The following is a 15,420-nucleotide window of genomic DNA, read 5'->3' as shown; positions in this document are numbered from 1 at the left end:
CGGCTCAGAAGGGGGGCGGAGGGGCTCCGGAGCCCCCTCCCCACGCAGCCCCCTTCCAGGGCTCTCGGGCTGCGGCTCCCTCGTCCCCAGCCGGGCGGAGGCGAAGGGGCCGCGGCGAGTCCCCGAGCGGCGCGCCGGGGGGAGGCGGGCGGCGGCGGGCGCTCTGCACGCGCTCAGAGGCCGCCTCCGGCCAGGGCAGCGGCGCCGGGCGCAGGCAGGAAGCGGCGGCCGGAGCGGGAGGCGGCCTCGGCGAGCGGGCTGGCGGGCAGGCGGAAGGGGAGGGCCGGCGAGGGAGGAGCGAGCGAGCAGCCAGGCAGGCAGGCAGGCAGGCAGGGGAGGACTGGTGCGCGGCGGGGCTGCAGGCAGAGCCCGCGCGGCCCTGAACTTTGCGCCGCCGCCGCCGCCGCGATGCGCTGAGAGCGGCCGGCCGGGAGCCCGATCGCCGCCCGTCCCGCCATGGCCGCCCGGGACGAGCCGCCGCCGCCGCCCCGCCCGGCGCCCCCGGAGCCGCCGCGCTGCTGCTAGGAGGCGCCCCGCTCGGCCGGCCGTCGGCGGGGGAAGCGGCGGGGCCGGCGCCGGGGCTCGCCCGCCGCCCGGCCGACCCCAGGAGGGCCCGAGCCCGCCCGCCCGCCGCCCCCAGCCCGCCCGGCGGAACTTTGGCTCGCCGCCCCGGCCGCGGCCCCCTCGCCCGCCCCCGCCGGAGCCCGCCCGGCCCCGCGCCGCCCGCCCCGCCCGCGCCCCGGCCGCTATGGCCATGGTGACCGGGGGCTGGGGCGAGGCGGCGGGCGGCGGCGGCGGCGGCGAGAGCAACGGCCTGGCCAAGGGCTACGCGCGGCCCTCCGACGACGGCTCGGCCTCCCCGCCCGGCGACCCGGAGCGCGGGGGCGGCGGCGGGGGCGGCGAGGAGGAGAAGGCGGGGGCGGCGCCCGTGGACTGCGTGGTCTGCGGGGACAAGTCGAGCGGGAAGCACTACGGCGTGGCCACCTGCGAGGGCTGCAAGAGCTTCTTCAAGCGCAGCATCCGCCGCAACCTCAGCTACACCTGCAGGTGCGCGGGGGGGGCGGCGGGGGGGCGGCGGGAGGGGGTCCCCGGCCTGCCCGCCCGCCCGCCGCCCTCGGCCAGGCCGCGCCGCGGGGAAGGAAGGCCGCCGGGCGGACTCGGGGGGCGGCCTCTGCGGCGGCCGCGGGGCCGGGAAAAACCCCCCTCCCCGCCCGGGCGGTCTGGCCGGCGGCGGCGGCGGAGGGCCGGTCAAGGGGCACGGGGGGGGGAGGGAGGGGGCGGCCGCCTCCGTTTGCTGGGCTGCTGCGGGAGTTGCGCCGGCGGATCAGCCCCTCCTCGGGGGGGCGGCGGGGGGGCCCTCTTAGGGACCTCCGGTGCTCAACGGGGGATGCCCGGAGGGCTTCGCCGGCGGTGGCGGCAATGCGCCGCGGAGGCTCCGGGGTGGGCCGCCCGGCGCAAACGGACCCCGGGACCCCCCCCTCCGCCCCGCCCCCCGGCGCTGGGTCGGCTCTGCCCGCAGCCGCAGGTGCTTCCTCCGCCCGCACCTGCTGCCCGTCTGGGCCACGTGGGGCTGCGGGGGGCTGCTGGTGCCGCAGGTTGCACGGGGGGGGGCTGCCTCCCTACCGGCCCAGGGCCGTGCCTACCTGGTGCCCCGCGCGGCTGGACGCGGTGGGGATGGGGCTGGCTGGCCCACGGTGCCTTCTGTGGGGGGAGCAGGGACGAGTGGCCCAGCTGTGGGGCAGGCGAGGCCAGGGGCGCTGGGCTCCATCCCGGCTGTGGGGCTTTGAGTGGGGCAGGCCTCTGGCCGGCAGGAAGGAGCTGCGGTTTTGGGGAGCAGCCAGTGGAGCAGTTCAGGAGCTTTTGTTTTAGATGGTCAAAATTGGGCCACGTTGGTCTCCCAGCCCCCCCCCCAAGGATTCCTGGGGAGGTGGGAGGATTCTCAGTTGGGATCTCCCTCCTCAATCTGCTCCTGACCCCCCCCCCCCAGGGCTGGGGAAATGTTTCGTCTTAGAGACGAGATGGAGAGGCGAGTGGGGATCCCTTCTGGTGCTGGGGTTCTGGACTTACGGGGCCAGGTAGAGACATCACGTACACACCCCTGCCTGGCCTGGCCTGTTCTCCTGCCCGGGATCACCAAAAAGAGACCCCTTCCCCAAAGCTGTGGTCCTTAGAAGTTTCTGAGACCCTTTCCTATGGTGTAATTGCGGATCAAACTCTTCTGGTGAACCTAAGGCGCTAGTTCTCATTATGCAAGGGAACCTGTTTTCTTCTTTTCTTCCCCAATGGCTCTTTCGTGCTCCCTAACTGAAGAGTTGGCATGGCCAAGACCAGATAGATTTCTGGGAGCTGATTGCCACTGCATTGGCAATGACTGTCTATCTCCTAGCAAGTTTCCAGACCTCATGGTGTGAGTCTCAAGGGAGAAGCAGCCTCAAAAGTAGTTGTATAAAAATTCTGCACCAAGAAAGATGGGACTTTCCCTACTTGGAGATGCTGAGGACCAAATTCAGATGCCCCAGTGGTCAGCAGGGAGCCCTCACACACACACAATCTCTTGCCCAGGCCTGTGATGTGTTGGACCTTTGTGTGAACCAGCAGGAGACCCGTGCCTGGAAGGGCCTTTCTCGGCATCAGGGCCAGGGGCCCGGCCTGCCCTACCGTCTTGCCACAGGGAGGGGCCCCTGACCCACCTGGTCAGATTGGTGTCACGAGTGGGTTATATGAGATAGTGAGGAGGGAATTTGGTCTGCCGGTGGGGGCTCTCAGCCCTTGAATACCCTCTGTGCCTCTGCCTTGCCCCTGCCCCTCCAGAGCCCCTCTTGCCTCCTGCGATGTGGGGCAGACCGCCTCAGGATCCCCAGACTCTCTGCCTCCGCTAGGCAGCTGCCCTTCTCTGACTCTGTAAGATGCTAGTCCTCATGAGGCAGGGATCAGCCTGAATGGTTGCTCTGTCTGCCTGGCCTTCCCAGGCGTGCTACAGCTTTGCCCTTCTCTTGGCTGCCCCCTCCCCCACTTTCTGGCCACTCGAGGCCCCTCTGCTGAGGCCCAGTCAGTCTCCTGGGGGCCTGGCCTGCTTTCCTCCTGGGGGGCGGATCAGGGCCCCAGGAAGGAGGGGGAGCAAGAATGGCCTCCAGGTTCCCCAGAGGCCTCTCAGCTTGGCGGCTTTCCTCGTGGACGCTTATGCCCCCCCCCAGCACATTTCTCCACCTGGGCTGTTTTTAGGGCAGGGATGCCCCTTGCCTGCTAGCGGCCCCCACCCCCCTCTCACCCCTCTTTTGCCTCCTGGGGGCCTGTGGGGGACCTGCTTGGTCAGAGCGACAGGCTTGGCCCCCCCAAAATCTGCCAGCCTTCTCTGCCTCCTGCCCAGTCTGGGGGTCACCAGCGGGCAGCATCCAGGCTGATTCCCAGGTTGCCAAGCGTCCCTTTGGCCGAAGCCGTGCCTGGGGAAGGCAGGGGGCGTTTGGAGAAAAAGGGATGCAGAAGAACATCTTCCCTCCCCCACACCCTTGGGGGGGGCATTGCAGAAGGATGAGACTTCCAAGAACTGGGGGGGCACCTCTGTGCTTCTCTGAGTTGCTCCCTCTGGTATCCTATCTGAGTGCCATGCAGGCTGGGCTTCCCAAGCAAGCCAGCATCTTGTGCATCTCATTTTCAGGAAAAATTCACACCCCCCCAGATGGAAACGGGGAGGGGGGCTGCTTAGGTGGGAAAGGGAGGTCCCAGGGGGTGCTTCGGGCTTCTTCCCTCCCCAAAGGCTGTAAAAGAGCATCAGCCAAAGTCCCAAATGGGGCGGCTGACTTTTTGCCAGATCCGTCCAGGCATGGGTCTTTTGGGGGGGGGCAGCAGGGGTGGGAGGGAGTTGGCTTTCCCCATCCATTTGGCGACTCTTGCAGCCAAGTGGGACTTTCAGCCGTCCTCCCAGCCTGTGGATGAATCACAAGGTGTGTATGTGTGAAGTTAGGTGGTGTGTTGTTAGTTTCTTAAAACAGAGGCGTCTCCAGTTCCCCCTTTGCGAATTACGGATGCATCCTAGTGGGGTGCTTGGGCGTCTCGGCCTGGTTTGGGCATTTGCCCAGTCAGGGAGGGGGGCAGGGGGGTCCCTACCTGCCTGATCAATAAAAGCTCAGCCAGAGGAGCCCTTTGCAGACCCCCCCCCTCCGCCCCGCGGAAGTGGCCTTTCCCGTACGTTTAGGGCAGGGGTAGGTAACCTTGGCCCTTTTATGACTCGTGGACTTCAACTCCCAGAATTCCTGAGCCAGCTGTGTTGGCTGAGGAATTCTGGGAGTTGAAGTCCACAAGCGTAAAAGAGCCAAGGTTTCCTAACCCTGGTTTAGGGGGTGGTTTTTTTTTTACTGGACAAAGAAGGTTTAATGGTGGGCTTTGATTTGCATTTTATTCAAATCTTTTCTGGGGACGAAAGAAGAATACAGCCTGTCCTCAACGTACGACCACAGTGTCTGTTGTTAAGCAAGAAATTCGTCAAGTGACTTTTCAGGCCACGGTTTGATCAGCGAATGACTGCAGTTGTTAAATGAGTCGCCCAGTTGTTAAGCGAAGCTGGCTTCCTCCACGGGCTTTGCTTCTCAGAAGGTCGCCAAAGGGGATCCCACGACCCCGGGATGCTGCGAGTTGTAAACCCGAGTCAGTTGCCCAGCGTCTGGATTTCGATCACGTGACCGTGCGGAAATGCTGCAACGGTCGTGTGAATTACGGTCACGAGTCTCTTTTACCAATGCCGTTGTAACTTTGAATGGTCACTAAATGAACAGTTATAAGCTGTGCACGTACGACATATGTTATACTTGGGGATGTTCATTCCATTGAATAAAACATGCCTGGGAACATACGTGACACTCTGAGGAAGGGTGCCTGGTTCAGAAATTGAACAGGCTGGAGAGGGTGCCAGCCTGGCTCTGCTCCCAAGAACGCACGGAAGCCAGTCTGGGTCAGGGTCACAGCGCCCCCCCCCCCATGTCCTTCCTGCCAGGGGGAGCTCTGCACATCCAGCCCCCCTGTGGGTCAGGGGGAGGGCAGCCCCGCTTGCAAGGCCAGGGACGTCCCGGAGCCCCGAAGATATCCAGGCATCCCTGGGCCACGTTGGCACTTGGGTGCCAGCACAGAGAACGGCTTGCAGGGCCCCAATGAATGCCGCCTCCTGGGGGGTTCCCCTTTTGGGGAGGGGGTCTTTGGGCAGTGCAGGGATCTGCTGAGCTCAAGAGTGGGCAGGGGTGTGTGTGATGCTGTTTCACTTTGTCCCTCCACCCGGCCACTGAAAAGAGACTTTTGAGTGCCAGAAAAACCAGCACCCAAAGGGTTAACTTGCCCGGCCCTCTACACCATCTCCCCCCCCCTGTGATGGGCACGGCCCCCAAGTCAGGCGACTGTTGGCCAAAAGCCCCCTGGGGGAGTCCCCATTTAAGGGCACAAGGCAGGCAGGCCCGGCCGGGGGAGCAGACCACGCCCGGCTCTCCTCCGCAGTGGCTCCAAAATGCCATTTTTCCTACTGACCCCAAGGTTGCTTCTCTCCCCCCCCCTTAATTTAGCAAAAGCATCTCTCTCTCTCTCCCCCTCCCTCCCCCTCCCTCCCTCTCCCTCCTTGCTTTAAATGTTATGACTTTCACAAGTGCTTTACCAGCAAAGCCGGTCACCCCCCCCCCCCAACTGCGGCGACCTTCTCCTTGGCCCGCATGCGCTGGATGGCAGCCAAGCTTTTCCAGCCTTTTCCCTTTGCCGGGTGGCTCATTCCTCGCCCTCCGTGCCCCCAGCCCCCCCACCTGCCCCCCCAAAGAAAACCAGGGGAGGGGGGCCCTTGTTACCTTTTCCAGCCCAAGCAGGCTTAGCAGCTTTTCTGCTGCACAGCAGGGGCCGCCTGGCGCGGAGGGTCTGGGCTGGGCTGCTTTGCCTATTTGAAAGCCATTTTGGCCGGCCAGCTGGGCGTTTAATTGGCTGCCCTAATGAGCTCATTAGCCCCACGCGGAGGAAGGAGGGGCAACCCCCCCCTGGCAGCCCCCCTCTCAGGCCGCTCAGCTCATTGGCCCCCCCAGTCCGGTTCTCTGAGCCCCCTTTATTTTGCCTTCCACAGAGGGGAACCTCTGGGGGGGTCTTTGAGGGAGACAGACCCCCACAGGAGGCCCAACCCCCCCCCTGCATCCAGTTCCCGATGGGGGTGGGTGGTGAGGCGTGGGAACACAGGCAGTTCTCCACTTACGGCCACAGCTGAGCCCCGGGTTTATATGGCTCAGCGGGAGTCATTGAGTGAGCATTGCCCCATTTTACGACCTTTTTTGCTCCCGTTGTTAAGTGAATCACTGCAGTTGTTATGTTAGGAACGTGGTTGTTAAGTGAATCTGGTTTTACCCAATGACTTTGCTCGCCGGAAGGTCTCAAAAGGGGGATCACGTGACCCCGGGACGCTGCGACAGTCGTAAATGTGAGTCGGTCAGCCTCCCTCCCTCCTCTCTGGATTCATTGACCAAGCAATTACTCTTCCCCTTGGACCTGAGTTCAAGATTCTCCTTTTTAAAATGATGTGAGAACTGAACGGGACATTCTGGGACGACCCCGGCTGGTTCTGGCAATTGTCTGCTGCAAATCCCTCTTGGGGGTCTCAGGCAGAGGTGCCTGTGGGGGGGGGCTGTATCCTCCCCCCCTCTCTCTTGCAGCAGGGCCCACACAGGTCCTCCCGCCCTGCTTTCCAAAGCTCCGGGAGTTATCCAAATGTGTGGGGGAGAGAGACATGTGCAGGTGCTGGGTCAGCATCCTGAAACTCCGAAGCCCCTGGTGCTCTGCCCGCCCAGGCCTTGCTAGGCCTTCCAGGGTGCAAGGAGAGGCCAGGAAGGATGCAGCTGCCCAGAGGGAGGGGCAGGAAAAGTGCCTTCTGGGGGGGACAGTTGTGATGCATCAATGCCAGGCAGGGGATTAGCTGTAAGGGGGGGGGGGCTGGGGGTCGCCTTGTTTGCTTGCCAGTGCTGGCTGCAGGCTGGGGGGGGGGGTTTAAGGGTTCAGGTGGGGCTGGAGCCGGCCCTGTGATGTGGAGCCGCACCCCCCCTCCCCATTGTGGGCTTTCTTTTAGGAAGCCCCTCCCCTGGCTTTTTGGTCTGCCGGTCCCTTGGTGGTCCAAGGGTGTGTGTGTGTGTATATTTGTGTGTGTGTGTGTGTGTGTGTGTGTGTGTGTGTGTGTGTGTGTGTGTGTGTGTGTTTCTCTTCTGGTGCTGGTCTTGCCCCCCAGCTAGCACCTCCCCTGTGGGTCAGCATTGCAGCCCCCCTCAGGAGCCCCTCCCTCACTGGCCTGGGTTGATCTGCCACAAGGGAGAAAGGGAGGGGTGGGTTCCTGGGGTCCCTCAGAAGAGGGGAGGGGGCAAAGGCCAGCTTTGCATAGGGGAATATGGGGAGAAGGCCTCAGTGGGGGTCTGGGTGGGGACTGAGCCGGTGTCTCTCCCTGCCTGCCAGCCCAAAGGGAGGGGAAGGACGCCTGTCCTCGGTTGCCCCTCTTGGGGGGGGGGGCAGGCGGAGGGTTTGCCCGGGGTCAGCAGTGGCAGCAACCCCACAGCCTGGCCCTCAAACAAACTTTGCATGTGGGGGGGGGAGGTGTGGGGCAGAGGCACACACACACACACACACACAGCTGGAGGAGGCCCCTTCCCCGCCCAGCTCCTCCTGCCCCACAGCCCTTCCCCCACTGCTCCTGCGGGTCAAAGGGAGGAAATTGCTGGAATTCCTCTTTGCTCATGTGGGCCTTGGGGGGGAGGCTTTGCTTCTGGCCTGCAGCAGGGGGGTCACCAGTTGGGGAGGGGCATCTCAAGACAGATCCTAACCCCCCCCCCCCGCACCCGTCCCCCCAGCAGTCAGGGTCTCCTCTTGATTGCAAACAGGAGTGACTGCCCGGCTTTGTTCCTCTTGGGCCGCCCTTCCCTCTTTGCCCCCCCCACCCCCCAAGCAGAGGGGTCAGCTGGCCGGGCCCCTTCCCACCCTTGGGGGCCGGGCAATGAGAAGTGGACCCTGGGGGGGCGACCCCCCCCCGCTGCTCCCCCTTCCCCGCTCCAGACAGGCTTCCTTAGAGGGAGGAAGTGCATGCCTCTCTTTCTCCCCCAGCGATGGGCCTTGTAGTCCCTCAGCTGACCACCAGGCATCCCCAGCGATGGGATTTGGGGGGAGAGCCAGGCTGCAGCTGCTCCGGACCTTTCCCGGCATTGACTGGCCGAAGGTCCATCCAGCTGGATGCTCTCTAGGTATCCCCTGCCCAAAGCCTGCTCGGCCTGGCTCAGCGGCCCGGCCTGCTCCCAGCCCCCCTGCCTGAATCGGCCCCCCTGGGGTCCAGGCCCGTCTCCGGCCAGAGATTGGGGGCCTTGCGGCCCCTTTTGAGGGCTTTGGGGGAGACGCAGGACGGTGGAGGCCCAGCTGCCCTTCCCCCAAGGCCCGGCCAGCAGGGGGAGAAGGGGGAGGGGGCAGAGGAAGCCGGATACTGACTGCGCTCGCTGGGGAATTCTGGGAGTTGAAGTCCACAAGTCTTAAAGTTGCCCAGGGTGGATCTCTGGTCTAAGCAGCTCCCTGGAGGAAATGTGAGTGTTTGGGGGGGGGGTCTGTCCCTCCCTCCCTCCCTCCCTTTCCTCCCTCCCTCCCTCCCTCCCTTCTTCTCTGCCCTCCCTCCCTCCCTTCCCCTCCCTCCCTCCATCCTTCCATTCCTGCCCTCCGTCCACACGGTTTGCTGTGTTCGGGTATGAACAGAATTACAGAGCTGGAAGGGCCCTTGGAGGTCTTCCAGTCCACCCCCCCCCCCCCCCCGCTCAAGCAGGAGGTCTTACACCATTTCAGACAGGTGCCTGTCGGGTCTCTTCTTAAAAGTCTCCAGGGATGGAGCACCCACGACTTCTGGTGGCAGGCTGTTCCACTGGCTGATTGCCCTCACTGACAGCCAGCCCCCCCTGAGTCCCAGGGGGCTTCTCCTCCTTGGGGGGGGGCCCTCCGTGCTTTCTGGAGGGCCTTCGCTCCTTATCCAGGTGTGTTGAAGCCGCTTCGCTTCTCTCCCCTCCCAGGTCCAACCGGGACTGCCAGATCGACCAGCACCACCGCAACCAATGCCAATATTGCCGGCTGAAGAAGTGCTTCCGTGTCGGCATGAGGAAGGAAGGTGAGTCCGGTCGGGGGGGGGGGGGGCGGCTCTGAGGGCTCAGATGTAAGCGTGGATGGGGGGACCGGCTGCTCCCAGGGATCCACAGCCAGAGGGAGGATCCTGGAGGGGGATGGGGGCCAAAGGCCGTCTGGGGCCAGGCAGAGCCATGCTGGGCGCTGGAGACACCCCCCCCCATCTCCTCCCCGGAGGGACTCTCTAGTGAGGCTGCAGTTCCAGTCTCTGCCTCTTGGGGGAGCTCCCCTGGGTCTCAGCAGAGCTGCCGTAAAGTGGGGAGGGGGTCCCGGGCACTGATTGGACTTCCAGCCCTTTGCACTTTCTGGTTCTCCAGCCCAGGGAGGAATCTGTGTGTGTGTGTGTGTGTGTGTGTGTGTCCATACTTGGCTCCCTGCCCAGCTGAACATCCCCCCTCATAACATCCCCACCCCCACCCCAATACCGCACAGGCGCACCTGGCCGCGGAGTGCAAGAGGAGATGGCGCCAACTGGGCAGGGCCCTCCGTCCTTTGCTCCCGGGACAAGCTGGGGCAGGCCTCCCGCTCCCTCACAGCCCCCCCCCGGAATGAAGTCAGACTGGCTGAGAGGTTCCCAGGCAGCCTCTCCTGGGGGGGGGGAACAGAGGAGCCCCCCCCCTTGCTGGAAGAGAGCGGTTGCCAGATCAGCTGTCCCACGCCAAGGGAGCGTTGGTGCCCGGGCACTGTGCCCTCGCCCAGCTGGGCCTCTGCTGCGGTCACCCTGGGGGCCACGGACCTTCACTCCCCCCCCCCCGATGGATCAGGCTCAGGGGGGGCAGAAGAAACCCAGAAGCTGCCCCTTTCCCTGTGCCCTCCCCCCCGCCCCTGGCACCAGACCCAAATTGCAGTGCCCTCCACCCCAGGTCTTGGGGAGCAGGGGGGGGGAGGCTGCCCTCTGCCTGAAATTCAGCATTCTCTCCCCCCCCCCAGTTTGAGACCGGAGGATGCAGGAAAAGACTCTGAATCCTGCACTGGGCTTTGGTGTGTATCCAAACGGAAAAAAATGACGGGCAGATGTGGGAATGAACGGAAGAGAGTTTGGAGAGAGGCAAAAGGCCCCCCCGACATGAGATGCCAGGCTTTAGCCTCCCCCCCCTCCAGTACGTGGCTGTATAAATTATCTGGGGGAAAAATACATTTGCAAAGCTGTGGAAGAGCCATGCTGCTCACCACGGTGGTGAAGGCCAAGGGGGGGGGATGTCTACAGGCTGACACCCTCCCCTCCCACCACTGCTGGGGGGGCAACCCTTCATGAGTGATTGGATGGGGCTCAGGGTGGGGGGGCAGGAGGAAAGCGTGCCCCCCCAAGAGATGCTTTGGGGCCCTGGGTTTGGAATTGAACTAGGAAAGGCAAGCGGTTGACCGGGCAGGACCTTCGTGGCTGGCCCAGGTTTGCCCCCAGCCCTCCCACCCTGGGGGCGCCCGGCTGCAGAAGGCCATTCCAAGCCTGAGCCAGACGGGAGGGCGAGCTCCCCCCCTCGTAGAGCCCCCTTGTTCAGGAGCAGTTCACCTGGGAGGGCCGGCTGCTGAGGAGAAGCCGAGGGAGGGGGGGCAGGGGGGTGGCGGCGCCTGGGGCCTCGTTCGGAGAGAGGCTCTGCCAGGGACCGGTTGAGCAGGCCTGCCAGGAGGGCCCGGCAGGGCTGGGGCGGGGAGGGACTCACGTGACCCAGCTGGGCCAGAGGTCACAGCTGGGAAAACCAGGCCAGAGGGGGGGAAGGAGGCCAGGTGGCGCCTTTCCCGGGCAGGCGGGCACAGGCCCTCTCCACGCCGGGCCAAATCGGGGCCGAGGGGCACGTTCCCAGCCTGCCAGGGGTGTGTGTGTAGGGGTGTGCGTGTGTGTGTTTCTGTGCTGCCCCTCCGATGTTGACCTGCCCCCCTTCCCTCCCTGCCTGCCCAGCCGTCCAGAGGGGCCGGATCCCGCCCAGTCACGCCAGCGCCAGCCCCAACGCGGCGCAGAGCGGCGACTACTACAACGGACAGCCGGTCTCCGAGCTGATCTCGCAGCTGCTGCGGGCCGAGCCCTACCCTAGCGCCCGCCTCAGCTCCCAGTACGCCCAGCAGCAGGGCAGCGTGATGGGCATCGACAACATCTGCGAACTGGCCGCCAGGCTGCTCTTCAGCACGGTGGAGTGGGCGCGCAACATCCCCTTTTTCCCGGAGCTGCCCGTCTCGGACCAGGTGGCCCTGCTGCGCCTCAGCTGGAGCGAGCTGTTCGTGCTCAACGCTGCCCAGTCCGCCCTGCCCCTCCACATGGCGCCCCTGCTGGCCGCCGCCGGCTTCCACGCCGCCCCCATGTCGGCCGAGCGCGTGGTCTCCTTCATGGACCAGATCCGCATCTTCCAGGACCAGGTGGAGAAGCTCAGCCGGCTACAGGTGGACTCGGCCGAGTTCAGCTGCCTCAAGGCCATCGCCCTCTTCAGCCCAGGTCAGCCCCCCCCCCGGACCCCCTTCCCGGGTGGGCATCGGGGCGGAAGGGGCGGGGGGCATCTCTGGGGGTGGGTGAGAGAGAAAGAGAGGCTCGCCCTCCTTGCCAGGCTCCACGCTCTCCAAGCACAGGCCATCCACCTCTTAACGACTGCCATCCATCCCAGAATTTCTGGGGCTACGCGAGACGGTCGCTAAGTGGGTTTTGCCCCATTTTGTGACCTTTTTGAATCCGGCTTCTCCCCTGGACGTTGCTGGTCAGAGAGTCACAAAAGGGGATCGCGGGACACCCTGGGACGCTGCGACCGTCATAAATACGAGCCGGTGGCCAAGCATCTGGATTCTGATCACCCGCAACCATGGGGAGGCTGCAACGGTCGCAAGCGTGAACAACGTTCATGAGGCACTTTTTTCAGTCCCGTTGTAACTTTGAACGGTCACTAAATGAAACGTTGTAAATTGAGGACTATCTGCAAGGTAATTTGACCCGGCACCAGGAAGCCGGGATATTCGGCCCCTGCATGGATTCAGCATGCAATGAATCAGCTGCTCCCCGCCACACTTTGGGGCAGGTCAGCACTGATAGTCCTCAACTTAGGACCGTCACAGAGTCTGCATTTTGGTTCAGCTGAAGCTTGGTGGGAAATAGCGACAGTCCCCCTGGGCTGGGCGGGGGGGGGGGGCTTCTGTGGGGCTCCCCTCCCCCATGGGACCCTTGCTGTCTCTGGGAAATCGGTGGGTGTGGGTGCAACATCGACCCCTGGTGGCCAAATGGTGGTGGTGCGCTGGAAGTTTCTGCACAGGCCGTTGGTCGCCAAGAAGGTTGCAAAAGTTTGAGGGGGGGGGTTCCTCGCTCTGGCTTTCATCTTTTCCAGCCCCCCCCCCCAACAGGGGCAGCCCTGGGGAGGATTCCTGGCTTTGTCCTGGCACCTTCCTTGGCCCTCCTGCCAATTCTGGTTCTCTCGCCAGACACTTGCCAGCGTGGTGCAGCATGCGGGGGGGGGGGGGAGCCCGGCCGTGGCTGCATGCGGCCCCCTTGATTTCCCCTTTCTAAAAGCTCTTCCTGCTGCCTCGGAGGCCTTGGGGGGCTGAGGTGACGGGGGCAGCCTTGCCTGGCCAGCCAGGGGGCTGGCACAGAGCAGGCAGCGACCGGCTCTCCTCAAGCCGCTCCGCTCGGGACCCTCCTGGGCAGAGGCAGCTGGCCCTTAGTGACCGGCACCTCCCCCCCCTCCTGTGCCCCCCCCCGCCCTGGTCTTCTCCGCCCAGGAAGGCAGGTGGGCAAGGGCCTCTGGGCTGCCGTGGCAAAGGATTTGATTGAGGAAGTTGAGCGGGTAATCCCCAGGCATGCCAGCGCGGAAGGCAGGCCTGATCCAGCTCGGCCCCCTGGGGTGATGTGGGGCCAAGCGGGGGCCCAGGTCGAATCAGAAGCCCCTGGCTGGATTCAGAAATTCGATCAAGGCTGATCTCTTGGTTGAGTATTCAAGCCATAAAGGAGAGTCTTTAAAGGTCAGGGTTCAAAGGCGGGGTCCCTGGTGCTCCCCCAGCGGGGTTGTTTCTTTGCAGACCTTTCCTGACCCAACTAGGTGACACCATCGGTGCTGGTAAGGAGTGGGGTTACATAAACAAAACCCTACTCCTTACTAGAACTGAGGATGTCACCTAGTTGGGTCATGAAAGGTCTGCAAGGAAACCACCCAGCTCAGAGAGCACCAAGGACCCCACCGCCCTCCTCCTCCTCCTCCTCGCCCTGATGAGGTTCCCTAGTTGGGTCATGAGACGCCTGCGAGAGAACGGCCCGGCTCAGAGAGCCCCGGGGACCCCCGAGTCTTCACCCTTCTGCAAAAGGACCACGAGGACTCAAATGTTTTACAGGCTGGACCCGGCTGCAGAGGGAGCAATTGGGGCTGGGGGCCGTGGGGACCCCCGCAGCTGCTGACTCACTTCTCCCTCCTCCCTCCAGACGCCTGCGGCCTCTCGGACTCGGCACACGTGGAGAGCCTCCAGGAGAAGGCGCAGGTGGCGCTGACGGAGTACGTCCGCTCGCAGTATCCCTCCCAGCCCCAGCGCTTCGGCCGGCTGCTCCTGCGCCTCCCTGCGCTGCGGGCCGTCCCGGCCTCGCTCATCTCGCAGCTCTTCTTCATGCGCCTGGTGGGCAAGACGCCCATTGAGACCCTCATCCGGGACATGTTGCTGTCCGGCAGCAGCTTCAACTGGCCCTATGGGACGGGGCAGTGAGCCCGGACAGCTGGACAGACAGCCTGGATGTCCGTTTGCAGCCCCCCTCCCTCCCTCCTGCCGGGCGAGACTTTGGAGGAGGGGCAGCTTGGCTCTCGTGGGACCCCTTTGGGAGGGGCCAGGCTGGAAAGCCCCCCCCCACGGCTGAGACTGAAGCCCACCCCCATCAACGCCAAGAGAAACCCAAGGTGGGCCCGCTTGAGTTGGAAGTCTCTTCTGGACGGCCGCATCGGTTTCGCCCGGGTCGCCCGCAAGCCGTCTGTGTGCCACATGTAGCCGGAGGAGGAAGGAGGAGGCCTGGGTGGTCCGGGGGCTTTGGACCCCCCCGGCTGTCTGGGCAGCTCTCCAGAGGCCTGGAGAGGATCCGCCATGTGAGGACCCCCCCTCTTGTTTCTGCCCTCGGAGGGGGGAGCTAGGAGGGTCCCCAAAGGGGTGGGCACATTGGGAGTGCTTGAAAGACCCCCCCTTGGTGGGGGGAGGGGGGCAGCCGGCTTGCAGCTCCCCTTTTCCAAGGGCCCTCTAAAGGAGGGGGCCCGTCCTTTCAAGCTTTGACTGGCCAGCTGGCCCTGCCCGCCCCCCCGCATGGTTTCCTCATGCAGCTACTCCTCCCCTAGGACCCTCGTGCCACCCCCTCAAAGATTGCCCTCCCGTCCTTGGAGAAGAAGCACCCGGGCAAATGCGGGGGGGAGGGGGGCTCCCTGCCCTTCTGGCTCAGGCCTGGCATTCATCTCTTTTGGCAGCCCGGGGGGGGGGCATCGGCTGAGTTGCGGCCCTCGCACTGCAGGATTTGGGGCCCCTGTGAGCAAGGGCCACTCCGAGGGACATCCCGGGCAAGAGGGCTGCAGTGAGAGGCGGGGCCTTCCCCAGCGAGGCCCCTCCCTCCCGGGTGCCCCCGGGCCCTCGCCTGCTGGGCAAATTGAAACCCCCCCCCCCGAAGAAAAGCTGCCGGTGAGGCTTGCTGCTCCTCTTCCTCGCCTCCCCCCCCGCATTTTAATTTCTGCCTCCCTGTTTCCGAAACCTGCAATGGAAATTTCCCCCCACCCCAAAAGCCGGGCTGTGCCAGCCCCCACGTTTGTGACAATGCTATGCAAATGTTGGCCTGCATGCCCTTGCCGTCCACGCGTGGCTGCCCTCCTCGCCCACCCTGGTGTTCCGGTGACCTTTGCTGGATGTCAGTTCGGCTAAAATCTGTTTGATCACTTTGTGGCCTTTTTATCCCCCCCCCACCTTTCTTTTCTCATCTGCTTTCCCCCTCTCCGTGAGTATGTGACGGTCTCTTCAAGGAGCGTGCGATGGAAATTTGCCATTAAACCCATTTTACAGACAGGAAACTGAGGCGAGGGCCAGCTTTTCTTAAAAGTTGCTGAGAGTGGTGGGACTTGAACTCAGGTCTCGGAAGTCTAAAGTACCGATTGTAATCTATGCAAACTTTTCTTCTCTCTCTCTCTCTCTCTCTCTTTCTCTCCAAATTCCAGATCAAGGAAGCGCCAGTTCTGTGCTTGGAATAAAAATATTTGGGTATCGGATGTGATTTATTTCACCTGCTTGGACGAGGGAGGGGCTCAGCAGTGAAAAGAAGAGGGGTGGGCTCTACCAGAAGGGGGCAAGAGGGGCTACAAG

At 63.8% G+C, this 15,420-nt stretch overlaps 1 protein-coding gene across 3 annotated transcripts; it reads left to right on the top strand.

Annotated features, from left to right (window-relative positions):
- Window positions 1-748: 748 nt before the first annotated feature.
- On the top strand, window positions 749-15,321 carry NR2F6 (nuclear receptor subfamily 2 group F member 6; the record flags this gene model as incomplete). 3 transcript variants are annotated; one of them, XR_014028384.1, is made up of 5 exons in its annotated part: window positions 749-1,047; window positions 9,033-9,127; window positions 11,039-11,566; window positions 13,526-13,988; window positions 15,276-15,321. XR_014028384.1 is itself a non-coding variant. In XM_081343000.1 (4 exons), the coding sequence occupies 4 exons, from the start codon at window positions 749-751 to the stop codon at window positions 13,798-13,800; spliced, it is 1,197 nt and encodes a 398-aa protein (XP_081199126.1). In that variant the 3' UTR covers window positions 13,801-15,321. The 3 variants fall into 3 exon arrangements, 1 of the variants encoding a protein (XP_081199126.1); XR_014028385.1 differs by having other exon boundaries at window positions 13,526-14,171; XM_081343000.1 differs by having other exon boundaries at window positions 13,526-15,321.
- Between the last annotated feature and the right edge of the window lie 99 nt (window positions 15,322-15,420).

Source organism: Vipera berus (assembly GCF_964194415.1).
Source record: "Vipera berus genome assembly, chromosome: 1".
NCBI classification, from domain to species: Eukaryota; Metazoa; Chordata; class Lepidosauria; order Squamata; family Viperidae; genus Vipera; species Vipera berus.
This window is presented reverse-complemented; position numbering and strand designations above follow the sequence as displayed.